The sequence below is a fragment of the Rattus norvegicus genome, chromosome 1, assembly GCF_036323735.1.
Source record: "Rattus norvegicus strain BN/NHsdMcwi chromosome 1, GRCr8, whole genome shotgun sequence".
Taxonomy (NCBI): domain Eukaryota; kingdom Metazoa; phylum Chordata; class Mammalia; order Rodentia; family Muridae; genus Rattus; species Rattus norvegicus.
The window spans coordinates 82,707,432-82,724,839 of record NC_086019.1 but is presented as its reverse complement, the minus strand read 5'-3'; the positions used below and the strand labels follow the sequence as shown (position 1 = coordinate 82,724,839).

The window sequence follows — 17,408 nt, the reverse complement described above, 5'->3', positions numbered from 1 at the left end:
CTGGCGCCGACGACGTCGCGCACGCGCGTTGGGCACCGCAGCCTGGGGGCGGGGCGCAGGCAGATTACGCACGCGCCAGGGCCCTCCCTTCTACTCGCAGCCGCCCCTCTAGGTCCAGGATAGCAAGACTACCGGTAGGAAATTCACCCGCGGAGTACGTGCGTGATGTCTCCCATGCCCACCGTACAGTGCACCGAGGCTTATTCCTCGCGTGCTGGAAAGCGCGAGTCGTGCAGAACCGTACCTTAGGCCCCGCCTCCTTAGCAGGCGTGGCGACGTCCGCAGCCGCAGCTTGGCCTATAGTCCGCGAAGAGGGGCGGGACAATCCGAAGAGGGCGGAGCCACGGCTGAGCACAGAGACCGAGCCCAGGTGGAGGGGGTGAGGGGGTCTTTGGCAGGAAGTTCCCGCCGAGCGTGGAGGCGGTCTTAACCCAAACTTTTTTTATTGTTAAACTCGGGAAGCGAAAAGTTGTCCAAGTCAAACCGCAGATCACAGAGAGGTACTGAGAAACCATTCTGTAAAATTCTGCCCAGTCTTTCGAAAGCCTCTTCTGTTTTAGTCCTCTGCTATTCTGGTTTTAGTGGGTTTTTTGGAGGTGGAAGAACTGAACATCTAACGCGAAGGAATAAAAGTTGGATCTGAGTGATGAATCTCATCTGAGGGAGAAATAAGACCTGGGGAATAATCTTGCATGAGGAGCAGGACCTTGGCTGAAGAATTTGATTTAAGGAAAAGAATAGCAGGATCAAGAGCGGTGAAGCGGTTCATCTCAGATGCAGGATCAGTGTTAAAAAGGCAACCTGTACCCCTTGCCATTCTACTGCCGTGCTGAGTGGATGCCTCTGCAGCCTTGCAGTGTACTGGGTACGGTCTGGGTCTGGGCTAGAGTGAGTTGCCCACAAGCAACTCTAGGGTTCTCAACAAGAGTCTACCTCCTCCGTGCAGAACCAGGTGTTCACCCACGTGGCAGCGGAGAGGCGAGGAGTGTCCCGCCACTGTCCCGGGTGTGGCCTTTGTTCCCAATCAAGCTGGGGGCCCAAGGTTTTGCCCCGCCCCAGCCTTTGTTCCTATCTCGGCAGTTCTGCGTTCACCATTCGGCGGGCCACGCCCCCACCAGACCCAGCCTCTGGACTCTCACTTCTACCTCTGAAAAGGATAGTATAATCTGGAAGCTGAGTGCGGGCTTCCCGTAGAAATATTTGCGAATATTTTCACGGCCCCACGGACTGCTGGGGCCAGACTCACCAGGGTAGGGTGCCTGTGAGCCAAGCCTACCTAAACCCCGGGAGCAGACTTTAGGATACCAGAGACACAAGGTCAAAGAAAATAAGGGATGGGGACTGGAAATTTGAATGAGTGGCAGAACGCTTGCTTGCCTAGCCTGTACAAAGCCCTAAACTGTATCCTCAGCACACCCGAACCACCACGGCAAAAGGTGGGAGAGAGCGGCGATAGAGGCAAAGAGGTGGCTCATGAACACAGGCACTACCTGCCACAAGACCCACAAAGTAGAAGCAAAGAACCAACCCCCTCAGATTGTCCGGACTCCATGCTCAATCTGAGGCACATGCGTGTGTATTCAGTACACATTTAACAGATGTAATTTAATTTTTTGTTTCTTTTGGGGCTTGTTTGTTTGTTTTTCAAGGCGGTTTCTTTGTGTAACAGCCTCGGCTATCCTGGAATTCACTCTGTAGACTCAGCTAGCCAATTTACAGGGATCTACCTGCCTCTGCCTCCTGGGTGCTGGATTAAAGGCACGCACCACCATGCCTAGTGAAATTTAAAAAATAAATATACGGGGTTGGGGATTTGGCTCAGTGGTAGAGCGCTTGCCTAGGAAGCGCAAGGTCCTGGGTTCGGTCCCCAGCCCCAGAAAAAAGAGAAAAAACAAAAAAAACAAAAAATAAATATACATAGATATTGGTAGAAAACTATCCAGACACTGTCCCCAAACAGGAAAGAGAATGTAGACAGAAACAGGTGCTAAACTCTGAGGCAGGACAGACAGATGCAGGTACTTGTAGAAGAGTATGAGTCCAAGTATATATAGCCTGTGCTACATAGTGAAGTCAAACTGGACACATACTCTGCCACAACAACCAGTAATAATAATACTAATAATGTACTAGACATTACTAACTTACTCCTGGTGGCAAGGGGTTAGAGAAATGGCTTAGAGTTTAAGAGCACTTGTTGCTCTTGCAGAGAGCAAGATTTGGTTCCATCATTTACATGGTAGCAAACAACTATAGTTCCAGGAGACCTGACATCCTCTTGTGACCTATGGGTACCAAGCACACTTGTTAGCATTCCTTCTAGGCTCTGCCCCACAGTTACCTGGCAACAGCCAGGTATGCCTGGCTTATGATAAAAGGGGCTGTTTGCCCCTTCCTCTCTATCTTACTCTTATTCTCTCTGACTTCCTTCTCTCCCTGACCCCTTTCCCCCTCTCTCCCCTTCCCCCTGCTCCCCTTTTCTCCACGTGTTCCCGGGGCCAGCCTCCTCTCCTCCTCCTCTTCCGCTTCTTCCTCTTCTTTGTTCTCCCCTCCTCCTCCCTCCCCCCCTCTCTCCCCCCTCCCTTCCCAACTCCCCTTCCCATGCCCTAAATAATAACCTCTATTCCATATTATACCTATCGTATGCCTGGTACCTCGGGGGAAGAAATGCCTCCCACCTCACCATACCTCCTCGATCTATCTAACATATTCCTGCCCCCCCCCCTCATAAATTACAACATATGTGGTACCCATATACATACAGGCAAAACAGCCATACACATAAAATAAAATTATAAAAAATCTTTAAAACATAGATTGGGTGTGGTGGCACGGCTGTATACCTTTAGTCCCAGCACCTTGATAGCAGGGGCAGGTAGATCAAGGTGTGAGTTCAAGGCCAGGGTGGTCTACAAAGCTAGTTCCAAAACGTCCAGAGCTACATAATAGAGACCCTGTCTCAAAACAAAAATGTACAAACTGTAAGGGCCTCAAGTCTACTCCTAGAGACTTTCCACTAAGAAAGATTTGGATATCTTGGGGCTTAAGAGACAGTTTAAAAGTTAAATGTGCTTACTGCTCATATGGGAGACTAGAAGTAAATTCCCAGCACCTATGTGGTGGCTTACAATCACCTGCAACTTGAGCTCCAGAGAATCCAACACCCTTTTAGCCTGCACTCATGCGGCACACATAAATTCATTCATGTTTACAAACATAAATCGTTCAACAACAAAAAATTGAATCTCTTTTAAGAAAATTATCTGGGCAGTAATGACACACCACCTCTAATCCCATCACTAGGGAGGCAGAGGCAGACAGATCTCTGAGTTTGAGGCCAGCCTGTCCTACAGAGTGAGTTCCAGGACAGCCAGGAGTATATAGAAAAACCCTGTCTCAAGGGGAAAAGAAAAGAAGAATCTATATATGCTGGAGAAGGTGGAGAGGGTCAAAGCCCATTGTTCAACAAGCTTCATTAAAGATTGGAAGGATGGGGGTTGGGGATTTAGCTCAGTGGTAGAGCGCTTGCCTAGCAAACGCAAGGCCCTGTGTTCGGTCCCCAGCTCCAAAAAAAAGAAAAAGAAAAAAAAAAAGTTGGAAGGATGAAAAAGCTCCACAGAGTTGTCCTCTGACCTCCATGTGAGCACCGCAGTGTATACGTGTACTCATCTACATCCATGCTAATAGAGAGCATCCACAGAAAGAGGCTTGACCACTATCTTAGTTAAGGTTTCTACACTGTGACAGAACACCATGGCCAACATTAACTTAGGAAAGGGTTCGTATCATTTTACAGCTGTCTGTCCATCTGTCAGCTACAGAAGCAGTACCAGGAACCTCAAGCCAGGAACTGACACAGGGCCTGTGAGAGAGTGCTGCCTGCCAGCTCCCCATGGCTCTCTCAACTTGCTTTCTTTCTTTCCTTTTGTATGTTTAGTTATTTTTGGTTTTTCAAGACAGAGGCAGGGTTTCTTTGTGTAGCCCTGACTGTATTAGAACTCTCTCTGTACACTAGGCTAACTTCCAGCTAAGAGATCTGCCTGCTTCTGCCTTAATGCTGGGATTAAAGGCGTGGAGCACCGCCTCTGGCTCAGTTTGCTCTCTCATACACCCCAAAACCACCTGCTCAAGAACAGCGATACCCATCTGCACTCTCCTACATCCATCACTAATTTTTAAAATCTCGCACTAATTTTTAAAATCCCACACAGACCTAGCATGGTAGTGCTCACCTTTAATTCCAACACTCAGCAAGCAAAGGCTGGTAGATCTCCGTGAGTTCAAAGCCAGCCTGGTCTACATAATAGAAACGGCCAATCTCAAAAAAACAAAACAAGGTTTTCCTCCAGGTCCGTCTGATGGGGGCAGTTTCTCAACTGAGGTTTTCTCTTCCCAAATGACTCTAGCCTGTGTAAAGTTGACATGAAAACTAGCCTGAACAATCACTCAGTTCACCAACTAACACACTGAATCCATGATCCCTATCCACACACTAAAGAAACTAGAGAGAAGGCCAGATTTGGAATAGAGTTGCCTGCCTAGCATGACAAGGCCCAGAGTTCTATGCCCACTGCTCAAGGTGCTGGGCACAGGAGCACACACTGTAATCCCAGCATTCATGAGACTGAGGCAGAAGAACCTTGAGCTACACATTGAGTTCCAGACAATTTTGAACCACTTGCTGAGATATTATCTCCCAAGAGACTTGGGCAGTTGAGACTGGAGAACTAGCAGTTCAAGTTCATCCTCAACTGGAGGCCAACCTGAGCCTTACCTAAAAACAAAGAAATAAACAAACAAAAAAGAAATAGCCAAAGCAGCACACATCTGTAATGCCAGTACTTGGGGCAGTAGGAAGCTGAGGTAAGAGGATCACCCCCAAATTCAAGTCAGTCTCAGCTGCAGATTAAATTCTAAGGGGTTGGGGATTTAGCTCAGTGGTAGAGCGCTTGCCTAGGAAGCGCAAGGCCCTGGGTTCGGTCCCCAGCTCCGGAAAAAAAGAACCAAAAAAAAAAAAAAAATTCTAAGCTAGCCTGGGCTAGAGTGAGAGCCTGGGAGAAAGGGGTGGGGGGGCGAGTGGGGGAAGCAAATAGGGTGGTGGGCTGTGGTAAGTTCAGTTGATCCCTAGTACTAAGAAAATAAAAAATAAATTGAAAAAAATAAAAAATAAAAATAAGTGAGCTAGGATAGATATAGATATATAGATATAGATACAGATATAGATATCTCCTTCTGACTCCACACGATGCTGTGGTGCTTGCTCCCTTGTAGTCAAAGTCATTTAGAGAACCTGGCATCAATCTTGCCTTCCCTGAGGGAACAGAATCTCAGGGACACATGGCACTGCAGCTTGCTTACAGAACACTGCTTGATCATTAGATGCTAAAATGTGAAAAACAGCGCCTTTCAATTAATTGCAATGAAATCCCTGAGCAACACAGGATTATCTGCTTATGTTTTCTAAAAGAGGTGCCCAGGGATGTGTCCTGTCAGTGCCTGGGGATACCTGATAGTGTAGAGGAAGGTCAGGCTGGCACCTGCCGACATTAAGGCACACATCAGATGCAGCAGCTGTTAGCCAATGTCTGGTGAAGGACTGTAAGCCAAGAGCACATAGCCCGAAGCTCAGCAAGTTTTTTTTTTTTTTTTAAGTTTAAATTTATGTACTTACCTTGTTGTGAGAGTGGGGGTGCATAGGTCAGAGGACAATTTACAAGTCCCGGGGATCAAGCTCAGGTGATCAGGCTTGCCTACTGAGCCTACCTACTGAGCCATCTCATCAGCCTGGTTTTTTTGTTTGGTTGTTTTTTTTTTTGGTTTTTTTTTTTTGTTTTGTTTTTTGTTTTTTAGCATAGAACTTATTTTTGTTTTATGTTCATTGGCATTTTGCCTTCAGGTTCTGTCTGTGTGAGGGTGTCAGAAACTTAAGACCTGGAGTTACAGACAGGCATAAGCTGCCATGTCTGTGCTGAGAATTGAACCCCAGTCCTCTGGAGGGGGACTTAACCACTGAGCCATCTCTCCAGCCTCATCTATTTGTTCTTCAGATAGGGTTTCATAGATCCTAGGCTGGCCTGGAACTTGCTATTTAGCTGAGGATGACTTTCAATGTCTGATCCTTCTACTTCCACTTGATTTTGTTTTGGTTGATTGGTTGGTTGGGTGGGTGGGTGGGTAGTCTGGTTTTTCTTCTGGGTTTTCAAGACAGGGTCTCTCTGTGTGGCCCTCTTGTTCTGGATCTCACTCTGTAGAATAGGCTGGCCTTGAACTCAGGGGCCCACCTACCTCTGCCTCCTAAGTGCTAGGATTCAAAGTGTGCACCACCACTCCCAGATCTGTTCCCTCCTCCTAAGTGCTGTGGTTGCAGCGTGGGCTGTTACACTGCTTTCCAGTAAGTCTTTAGGTATGCACGGCTTTTCATCCATGGGTCCTATAGAGGTTCCTATAAATGGCAGGCAAAGAAAGAGGCAGAGAAGGGGCTGCAGAGGTGGCTCAGTGGTTAAGACTGACTGTTCTTCCAGAGGTCCTGAGTTCAATTCCCAGCAACCACATAACCACATACTGGCCTACAACACATAGCAATCCACATATCTCTGCCTCTCAAGTGCTGACATTAAAGGCATGCCACCACAGCCCAGCCCTGAATCCTTGTATTTAAAAAAAAAAAAAAAATCAGCTGTCTAGATATTGATGTCCTAAATTGAGTAAAGAGAAAACCAACTCCCCCCAAAATGTCCTCTGATCTCCACAAGCACTCAATGGCATGTGTGGCCTATCACAACAAATAAATGTGATAAGTACACACACACACACACACACACACACACACACACACACACACATGCTTGCATGAAGTTTTGGGTTCAACACTCAGCAGCACATAAGCTAAGTGTCTTAGTTTCAGGAAAGGTAGCTCAGTGGGTAAGAATCCTGGCTGCTCTTCCAGAGAACTGGTGTTGAATTCCAAACACCTACATGGTGGTTTGCTGTGTCTGTAATTCCAGTTCCGGCCTCGTCTGGCCTCCAAGCTTTTGCGGGGTGCACAGACATAGATGCAGGCAAGTACTTATAGATTACTCATGGATTTTTTTTTCATTTTTTAAAAATTTTCGGGCTGGAGAGATGGCTCAGCCGTTAAAGGCTAGGCTCACAACCAAAATATAAAAATTTTCTTATTTTGGTTTTCTGAGACAGGTATGTAGCCCTGGCTATCCTGGAACTAGCTCTGTGGACTTAGCCTCAAACTCAGATCTGCCTACAGCCTACCAGCCCAAGTAAGTGCTGGCACGAAACATTTGTGCCACCATCAATACCGCCTCACCCTTCAATCCCCACCCCAACTGGCAATATAATTTGTTTTTTCTAATTAAAAAGAACTTTTCATGTTTTGGAGGATCTGGAGCCCAAGGGAAGGTGACAGGGACTAAGAGAGTAGATATCAAGACCTTATATTGTCTAACTTCACATCTAGGTACTGCCCCAAACCATTGCTTCAAGGTGACTTTAGATTAGTGAGAATCCAGTAGAGACTGGACCTTCTGGGATTCCTGTTTGAACAGCAGGTGATAAGGTCACATTCCAGTAAGTGGGGAAACCTTCAAAGCTGAAGCTCTCAGGAAGGGAAAGTTGTCCCTACGTGGTGCAAAGGCTAGAGTGAGAATACCATACCCCTCTCACCCCCACATCCAGATCCAGATGTGTTGTGGAAACCTCCAGAGGTAATTAAAGAAGATCTCTACATGAAATTGCAGCTCTTGCTCAGAGCTACAGGAATGTTTTTACATATGAAAGCTCCTCCCCGACAGCTTTCCCCTTCAGCACACATTCCTCGTCTCCACCCCCCTTTGTTGTCTTTAATTTCTGTCTGGATACTATTATTTCTTATGGTAAACTTTGGAGAGAGCGGGATGTGACCAGTCTCCTTTTTCTACTTCTTCCTTGGGTCTCCTCTGGTCCCCACCTTAAACTGCAGTCTAAAAGGCTTTTCTGGGGTTTTAAACTACCCTTCCCCAACTCAGGAGCTCCCATTTCCTCCCTTCCTAAATTGTCCCTTTTTGCTCACACTGCATCTTGCCAGGGGTTGTTCCAGCCTCCAATCTGTCTTGAATCAAGAAGCAATTTCCCTGGGGTATTTTGAGTGTCTGTTCCCTAGGTGAAATGGAAACAAAAAGAACAAGATGTCTGTATTTTGGAGACAGCCTAGGCCCACTAGGGTGAGGCTTGGTTTGTAGACAAAAGACCTGAGTTTTGTACTTTACCCTGGATAATAAGAGTCCCAGTGGAGGACCTTAGATGAAGTTAGCTTACAAGAGGAGGTTAAGATGCTAACTAGCAGTTCCCACTTGAGGGTACTCAAAGACAAGACCCAACTTACCGAAAGGAGGAAGATCTGTATGGTTCAGCTACTTTAATCTTTTTTTTTTTAAGATTAATTTATCATATATATAAGAACACCGTCGCTGTCTTCAGACACACCAGAAGAGGGCACCAGATCTCATTACAGATGGTTGTGAGCCACCATGTGGTTGCTGGGAATTGAACTCAGGACCTCTGGAAAAGCAGTCAGTGCTCTTAACCGATGAACCATCTCTCCAGCCCTAATCTTAATTTTTTATTAATATTTTTGCAGGACTGGTCACTGTGACCTCTCTTTCCCTTCAGTGACTGATCCATACTGTCTACCTCTTCTTTCCCCTCCAGGGTCTAGAATTTTAAAAATATTTGCAAGCCATGTAGTCTGATAAAACATCATGTTCTGGTCCAGACAGATGGATGGCTAAGCCTGTAAAGGCACCCACTAGCCACCAGGTGCAAGTTCAATACCCCCCACCCACATGGTTACAACCCATTACAGATGGTTGTGAGCCACCATGTGGTTGCTTGGAATTGAACTCAGGACCTCTGGAAGAGCAGTCAGTGCTCTTAACCTCCGAGCCATCTCTCCAGCCCTAATTTATTTCTTTTTAAGACAGGATCTCACTATGTAGTCCTTGCTGCCCTGGAACTTGCTACATAGAACGGGCTGACCTCCAATTCACAGAGATCTGTCTGCTTTCCCTGATTTCATGCAGTGTAGGAGATCCCAATTTAGAAACATCTCCAGCCCCCAGATACTTCTGTCACCTATTGCCACTTTAGAGAGTGACCGGAAACTGACTACCTAAAGTGAGCATCCTTGTGCCTCACACTGACAGGCAAGCTTTATGTGAAAGCCCCAGAGAAAAGTCCACTTAATAGATCATCAGGTTGCAGGCAAATCTACCTGTGAGCAGCTGTGTACCTCAGGCTCGTGTTTTCCTCCTGCTCGTTGTCTAGGGTGCATGTAATGTTTCTGCCCCCTCATTCTGTCACATGCTTACCTCTTTCTAAGCTTCTGGAATCTTGTTCAACTATAAGTATGTCTGCCTCTAAGAACCCTTCTCATTACTTTGGAGTTACCCCATCCAGTATCATCTATTTAAAAATAATAATAATAAAGAACACCAAAAAACCTCAAAGACTTACTTTATGGTGTATAGGTGTTTTGCTTGCATGTATGTTTGTGTACCACACAAGTTCCTGGTGCTCAGGTAAGACAGAAGAGGATATCAGGTCTCCTGGAACTGGAGCTGTGCATAGTTGTGAGCCACCAGTGGGCACTAGGACTTGAACCTGGGTCCTCTTGGTTAGGTTTCAAACCTGGGACAAATGGCTGCCAAGTTCTCCCCCGTCCTTCCCCATATAATCTTTTCTTCATTGGCTATTTTATTTACATTTCAAATGTTATCCCCTTTCCAGATTTTCCCTATATAATCTAACCATTTTGGTTACCTGATCTTTTTCATCTACTTTTTTGAGCCTCCTGGCTGATGCACCTGGTTCTTCTTTCCTCTCTCTTCCCCTCCTGCCCTGCTTACTTGGCTCAGAGCCATTACACTCTGGACTTTCCCAGATGTGTCTGCCACTGGCTATGTTCTCCCTTTTATCTACAGTAAAATTTCTCCTTCACATACATACCTAGAAGCAGTCATATCCTTTCCCTCTTTCTTCTCTCTCTCTCTCTCTCTCTCTCTCTCTCTCTCTCTCTCTCTTCACTGTGGATGAGCAGCAAGATTCAGTGGTCCCCTATTTTAAGAGTATTTGATGAACAACGTTGATCACATCTGCAAAAACTTTTTCTTCAGAGTATTCACTCAACATGACACAGGTTCTGGGGATTTGAGCGCCAGATATTTTTGTTGTCATTATTGTTGTGTTAAAAACAAGGGTCCTTGCTACGCAGCTCTGCCCAACCTGGTTCTCAACTCTGTAGCCCACAGTAATACTCCTACTTTAGCCTCCTGACTGACGGTGCTACAACAGCAGTAAATGCCCATTAATGGGAGACTAGTAGTGGAGACATAACATTACAAGCAACTCAAAACATAAGAGAGTTAATCCAGATGGGCTGGTCAATCAGCTGGCCAAGGGACAGCCCTTCTGAAAGGTGGGGCCACACCTAGGAAGCTGGCCTCATCTTAAATGACAACAGAGAAATGGCAGAATAATTACACCTTTAATGACCTACTGTACTTTTCCTTTCCCCCAATCCCCACAAGCTTCCATGAGTTTCCATTGGGTCTGCCCATCTTGCTGAAGTACAATTTTGTTTTGTTTCGTTTTTGGCCTTTTTCTTTTTCTTTTTTTTTCCAGAGCTGGGGACTTGAACCCAGGGCCTTGCGCTTGCTAGGCAAGTGCTCTACCACTGAGCTAATCCCCAACCCCCGGCCTTTTTCTTTTCAATGCTGGCCAATACACTTTTTCTGGTACTTTTTCTTTCTGTAAAGCTCCTGTTCCTGTCGTGTGTTTGTTTGTCCACTGTGTGGCTGACTTCCATGCTGGCTTAACTCAAACAGTATGGCTAGCTTGTCTTCTTTCTTACCTCTGTTTTCTTCTGCTGGGTATTTATGCTATGCCTGCCCTGGTTTTGTTACTATTATTTTTAACTCTACTAGATCAGCCTCTCTTAAATAAACTTTTCTTGCCTTTTGAATCTTTTTGTTTTGTTTGTTTTTGTTTTTCTGAGACAGGGTTTCTCTGTGTAGCCCTGGCTATCCTGGAACTCACTCTCTAGACCAGGTTGGCCTCAAAGTCGCAGTTCGGGGATATGCCACCCCACCCAGATTCGGGGGAATGGTTTTAGGATCTGAACTCCTTCTCAGATTAATTTGGTGATGCTTCATCGGCCTACAGGGAAAAGCTCAAAGGCAACTCAGGATAGGGCTGTGTCTGTGTGTTACCATAGGAGGCTCCGAGATGGAGGCTCTAATTTACATGACAGAAGATGAAATGAAGTTAGGGAGGGCCTGGGTGGCATAGCAGTCTAGTAAGAAGGTGAGGGAACCACAAGGGCACATAGCAGGGGTCCATTTAGCTGAGGAGAAATGAACAAAGAGAAGGCTGTCCAGGATGAAGAAAGTGATTCTGTGAGGGAAGGCAAAGTCTCTTCCTTGGGCTCAGAATCTGAGGAGATAAAGATGACACACCATTATGCTTGGTCCTTTTGCTGTTAATTACCTCAACCCAGGATCTCATGCATGCAAGCCATTGTCCCAGCTCTTTTACTGGGGTGGTTTTTGTTTTGTTTTGTTTTGTTTTGTTTTGTTTTGATAAAGTTTTTTTAAAAGATTTATTCATTTATTATATATAAGTACACTGTAGCTGTCTTCAGACACACCAGAAGAGGGCATCAGATCTCATTACAGATGGTTGTGAGCCACCATGTGGTTGTCAGGATTCGAACTCAGGACCTCTGGAAGAGCAGTGCCTGCTCTTAACCACTGCCCGATGAACAGGTTCTTACAGCTGAGGCTGTCTTAAATTCCCATTCTTCCAGCTTCTCCCTCTCAAGTTATAGGATTGCCAGCATTCCTAGCTGTTAAATTTTGAGTTTTCTTTTTTTCTTTTTCAAATACCATCCTGTGTAGCCCACATTGGGCTCACCTCTGATATTTGGGAGTGACCTTGAACTTCTGATCCTCCTGCCTCAACCTCTCAAGTGCTTGGATTACAAGTGTGACCCAATGCACATGATTTCTGTGATGCTGAGGATCAGACCTAAGACCTCTGACCCAAGGCAAGCAACTGACCTACATTCCCAGTCCTAGATTTGGATTCTAATAAGATTTCCCTGGCTCACATTTCACCAGACTTTCAAATACATTTACAACACAGCTGTCCAGCTTGGGTCCAGGATGGGAAACAAAACATCCTGACATCTTCTCCCTGAGGCACCACCCGCTAGATTCCACAATACCACTTTACAAGGAGACCCAGAGCTCTATGCCTCTCCCTAGCCCTACTTACTGGTACCTGACCTTACATGGTGGCTGATGATTGTCCCAAGAATAGAGGGGAAGGGAAGACCAACCCACCACTTGATAGGTTTGGTTTACGGGTGCCTTGGACAACAAAAGGACCACTTAGGAGCCCCGTTTGGATGATTCTCTGGGCTGTTCTCCCTGGCTAGGCACTTTACTTAGTCCCTGCTGCTTGGTATCTGACTACTTTCGACTTCACTTCATGTCCTACATTCTTATTTGTGGCCAAGCTGGGGTTCTTCAACCTTTCATTTATAGAGCCGTGAATTCCTGGGAGTCTGGGTGGGGTGAGGTGGGAGGACCGAATGAGGACGCCTCCTTGGGAAGGTGGGCCTGTGTTCTTTAGGTGACTGCAGGGAAGCTCTGCAAAGCTTCTTCTGGGGTGAGGGCATAAGCGACTCAAAAGAAACTTCCTCTCCTGTGTAGGAGAAAAACCACCAGAACAGGTCCGGGCCTTCAGTCCCCGGATTCCAGCGCCCTCTCCAGACTGGCTCAGCATACTGAAGGCGTGGCCCGAGGACTGATTGACAGCTCACTCGGATCAGCCAGGAGACGACGGAAGCGTGCTCCAGCCTAGGGATCCCTAGCTCTATCATCCCCAGCTCTGCGATTTTGGTTCTGGCGCGGACCATACCGGAAGTTCTGCTCAACGACTCCCCAGTTTTAGGGGGAACAGCGGAAACGTGCTCCCGACTATCGTTCCGCCTGCGCCGCGGCTATCGGTTCCGCTTCGGGGCCCGGAAGTGCGGCCTTCAAGTTGACAAGCAGGAGGCAGCCACTGCAGGGCCTGGTGCCTGAGGAGTCGGAGGTGGGGACGAGCGGGCATCCCCCTGCCTCAGAGTCTCAGAGAAGGCTGGGGCGTGCCAGGAGAGGGAAGCCCGCGTGAGGATCGGTGTGCAGGTTGCGAACGCAAGAGGGCGCTGCAGGATCGGGGCAGGGTGAGGGCAAGGATGCGGAGGCGGGAAACGGTGGGGGCAGATGTAATGGGCGTGAAGGGGTCTTTGGCATAGGGTGGGAGTGAGGTTGATGGAGCAAGGTACATGGCATGGGCGAGGGAGTTGTGGTGAGAATGCAGTAGTAGATGTGGGAGAGTGTGCCTTTGTTCTGAGGCATCCAGGAAGGTTCAGCTACATCTTAGGAGTCTGGGCGTCAGGTGAGGTGGGTTTTGAGGAGTTATGGGTTGGCACATTATTTGAAAAAGGAGGCCGCTTGGTAGAGGCAGGTTCAAAGCCTTGGTCCGTTTTAAGAACTAATACATCGTCACAGAGGACCCAGATAAATTAGGTTCACAGGCTCCCCCTAGCTGCCGCGTGAAGGAAAGGCCTAAAAGTAGGGCTGTGGAAGGGACCTGCAAGGTGGCTTCCAGCAGTCCAGGCCAGTGGTAACTGGCACAATGTATACAATACTCTGAGAGAAAGGGAGAAATATCGCCGCGCCAAAGGGAAGAGTGTTTTTGTGTTAAGGTTCTAGAAACGTTGAGTCTGAGATCTCAGTCGTCCCTTTGTAAGGGGCAGGATTTAATGGGGCCCTGCTCTGGGGCCAGGGCCCTAGAGAGACAGACTGGTGGACAGTGGATAGATGTCAGGGTGTATCCTGTATCTTGGTTCTCTTCCTTTAGAGTAGTGTATGCAATCTGATCCAAGTGAAACACCCTTGTTTGCTGAATAAGAAACAGGCCCATAGACCTGGAGTTATCTGCTTGATGGGTTAACTGACAAATCTGATTCCAAGCTCCTTTGTGTGTGTGTGTGTGTGTGTGTGTGTGTGTGTGTGTGTGTGTGAGAGAGAGAGAGAGAGAGAGAGAGAGAGAGAGAGAGAGAGGAGAATATCTTCCCTTGTCCAGTCCCTCAGTACGATAGTATGATCAGTGCCAGCCAGCCAGGCTGATAGTCTCGGGTTCATAAGAAGTATGGGAATTGTTAAACTACGCTGAGTTTCAGCTTGCTGGTCTTTCACATTCCCTTGTGCAGTTTGAAAGCCCAAAGTTAGCACTTTTCAGGTGATGTAAAGAAAAACAAGGTTTTTCCCAAAATCATTCTGCCAGAAGGCAAATCCATCCCAACCCTTGTGAAAGCCTCCACATGATACTAGTTAATGGGCTTGGTTCTTGGGGTAATCCTAGATCTGCTTGGGGCCTTAGTGGTGCTAGGATAAGGATATCGGACTAGAGTAGACTAGAAACGAAAAGAAGAAAAGCCATCCTCCTTGTCTCCTAATCTTGCAGATGGCAGCCACAGAGGCAGTGCACCACATCCACCTACAGAACTTTTCACGCTCACTACTGGAGACCCTCAATGGGCAGAGGCTAGGTGGTCACTTCTGTGATGTGACTGTGCGCATCCGTGAGGCTTCTCTGCGTGCTCACCGCTGTGTGCTGGCCGCAGGCTCACCCTTCTTTCAGGATAAGCTGTTGCTTGGCCACTCGGAGATTCGTGTGCCACCAGTGGTGCCTGCGCAGACAGTGCGCCAGCTGGTCGAGTTCCTGTACAGCGGCTCGTTAGTGGTGGCACAAGGCGAAGCACTGCAGGTACTCACTGCAGCATCGGTGCTTCGCATCCAGACCGTCATTGATGAGTGCACACAGATCATCGCTCGTGCCCGTGTCCCCAACCCCCCGGCGCCTGCGCCACTGCCACCACCGGTGCCCCCTCCACTCGCACCTGCGCAGCTGCGCCACCGTCTGCGCCACTTGCTGGCCGCTCGTCCCCCAGGTCATCCCAACGCCGCGCACAGCCGCAAGCAGCGCCAGCCCGCGCGTCTTCAGCTACCTGCACCCCCCACGCCCATCAAGGCCGAGGGGCCTGATACCGAGCCAGTGTTGACTGCTGCGCCTGAAGACAGAGGTGAAGAGGATGACGATGAGGAGACCGATGAAGAAACCGACGCTGAAGAAGGTGAAGGCGTTGGCGGCCCGGGTGAAGGCCAGGCTCCCCCTGCCTTCCCCGACTGTGCAGGGGGCTTCCTTACCGCTGCAGCTGACAGCGCTCGAGAAGATCCACCTGCATCCACTGGCATCACTGATTATGGTGGTGCCGGAAGAGATTTCCTTCGGGGGACTGGGGTCACTGAAGATGTGTTTCCAGATAGTTATGTGTCCGCTTGGCATGAGGAAGGCAGCGGAGGTCCAGAAGGTTGTCCGGTGGAAACGTCTGCTCCACCCGACTGTGCCCTGGCTGGGCCTCACCCAACCGGTGTAAAGACCCCTGGTCCCCCAGTGGCTCTCTTTCCCTTTCACTTGGGTGCTCCTGGTCCCCCAGCGCCAACACCTCCTACTCCATCTGGGCCAGCCCCTGCACCCCCACCCACCTTCTACCCCACGCTCCAGCCAGATGCAGCCCCCAGTGCTCAGCTGGGAGAAACACCGGCTGTGCCTGCAGCCCCTGCTGCTCAGGCCACAGCCATCTCAGGCACTCCTGTGCGTGCCCCCGGTGCCCCAGGGGCTGAGCAACCCGCCTATGAGTGTAGCCACTGCCGCAAGACGTTCAGCTCTCGAAAAAACTACACCAAGCACATGTTCATCCACTCTGGTGAGTGGAAAAGGAAATCTCCTTTACTCGCACATATTCCTAGATCCTTAAATCATTGGAGATTTGGTTCCTGGATGGGATTGGGCACTCAATTGGGCTTTGTTTTATGTTAATCCTAAAAGCCTAGAAATTTGACTACTTCCTATAAAGCGGTTAATTGGGAAGTGGGAGCCTAACTTTCCAAAAAAGCCTTCAAGGCCTTTGGGAAAGACTCAGCCTGGCGTAGCCAGATTAAAGGAAGTGTTGGTGGGAAATTTGCCAGCTTCCTCAGTGGGAGCTGCCGGAAGAGGCTTGAGGTGAAGGAAGATGGGATTAATTCCCATAAAAGTGGCTCATAATAATGGTCTGGATAGAGGAGTCTGGTGCGAGTTGGGCAAGAAGAGTCCTTGAGTTTGGGTGAGATCTGTGAATGTAGTCCAAATAGGCAATGGTTGTCATTCCAGACAGTGTTCTCTTTTTAGATCCCCGGTAGACAATAGCATAGTTAAATGGTGATAAGGGTGCAGGAGAGGAGTTCCCTGCAGAGCAGAATTCCAGAGAAGTTTCCTGACTTGACTCAGGAGGGGAGAATAGAGGAGTCCCTACCACGGACAGGGTCCAGGAAGAGCATGCTGAACTAAAATGTGGTTTGCTTTGTCATTGTAGGGGAGAAGCCACATCAGTGCGCTGTGTGCTGGCGATCCTTCTCGCTACGCGACTATCTGCTCAAACATATGGTCACACACACCGGTGTGCGAGCCTTCCAGTGTGCAGTGTGTGCCAAGCGCTTCACTCAGAAGAGTTCACTCAACGTGCACATGCGCACACATAGGCCTGAACGTGCGCCCTGCCCTGCCTGTGGCAAAGTTTTCTCACACCGTGCGCTGCTAGAGCGACACCTGGCAGCTCACCCTGCACCTTGATTGGGAGCCAGCTTCACACAGCTGACTGATGCTGTCACATGCCTTGGACTAGGTCTACTCCACCAGAAGTCTCTGGAGTATGGACCCTTTCCCTTCCCCACCCTGACCCTGTTCTCCCCTGTGGACTTGGGACCCAGAATCCTATTTCTTTCCTACACTTGCTTAACTTCTCTCGATGGGACAGTGAGATGATCAGGGCCCCTGTCACCTCAGGAACCATTTCCAGGTTGGGCTGGGCAAACACTTTCTTGGTACCTGATGCTGGATTTGTGACTTACCCCCTACCAGGTATGGTGTCTAGGGTTGTCCTCTGCCCCTGTGTTGGGCTAGAATTCTCTGACCTCTGGAGCCACCCTTTCCTCACTGGGCACTTATAGAGGCCCAGATGGACCTACCTTGGGATTTTAGGCTCCAATCTAATAAAGGACACTGGGCCAGTACATGATTCATAGGCTTTCTGGGCTATGGGGTTGGGGCTTGGTCCCTGTGGTCCTGACTTGCACTTTTGCAGTGTCCTGGAATCTCCTGAGCAGGTAGGCACGATGTGTTTTGGGATTTCAGTGCATGGGCGGGCTGCATATATAACAGTCTTGAATGTTCAGCCCTGTGGGCACAGGAGTCCTAGGCCCAATGTTGGCTGC

General features: G+C 48.4%; 1 protein-coding gene across 3 annotated transcripts; it reads left to right on the top strand.

Moving 5' to 3' along the window:
- The first annotated feature begins 11,913 nt into the window (after positions 1-11,913).
- Zbtb45 (zinc finger and BTB domain containing 45) lies at positions 11,914-17,207 on the top strand. 3 transcript variants are annotated; one of them, XM_006228115.5, is made up of 3 exons: positions 11,914-13,146; positions 14,563-15,865; positions 16,511-17,207. In XM_006228115.5, exons 2-3 carry the CDS (start codon positions 14,563-14,565, stop codon positions 16,765-16,767), a joined length of 1,560 nt encoding a protein of 519 aa, XP_006228177.1. In that variant the 5' UTR covers positions 11,914-13,146; the 3' UTR covers positions 16,768-17,207. The 3 variants fall into 3 exon arrangements, with proteins under 3 accessions (XP_006228177.1, XP_006228176.1, NP_001100948.1); XM_006228114.5 differs by having other exon boundaries at positions 11,914-13,238; NM_001107478.1 differs by having other exon boundaries at positions 13,079-13,276; positions 16,511-17,206.
- The last annotated feature ends 201 nt before the right edge of the window (positions 17,208-17,408 follow it).

Excerpts from the sequence above, each read along its gene's own strand:
- Zbtb45 (XM_006228115.5), top strand. The coding sequence starts at position 14,563 with ATGGCAGCCACAGAGGCAGTGCACCACATCCACCTACAGAACTTTTCA. Across the intron at positions 15,866-16,510 it reads GCACATGTTCATCCACTCTG|GGGAGAAGCCACATCAGTGC; the intron begins GTGAGTGGAAAA and ends TTGTCATTGTAG.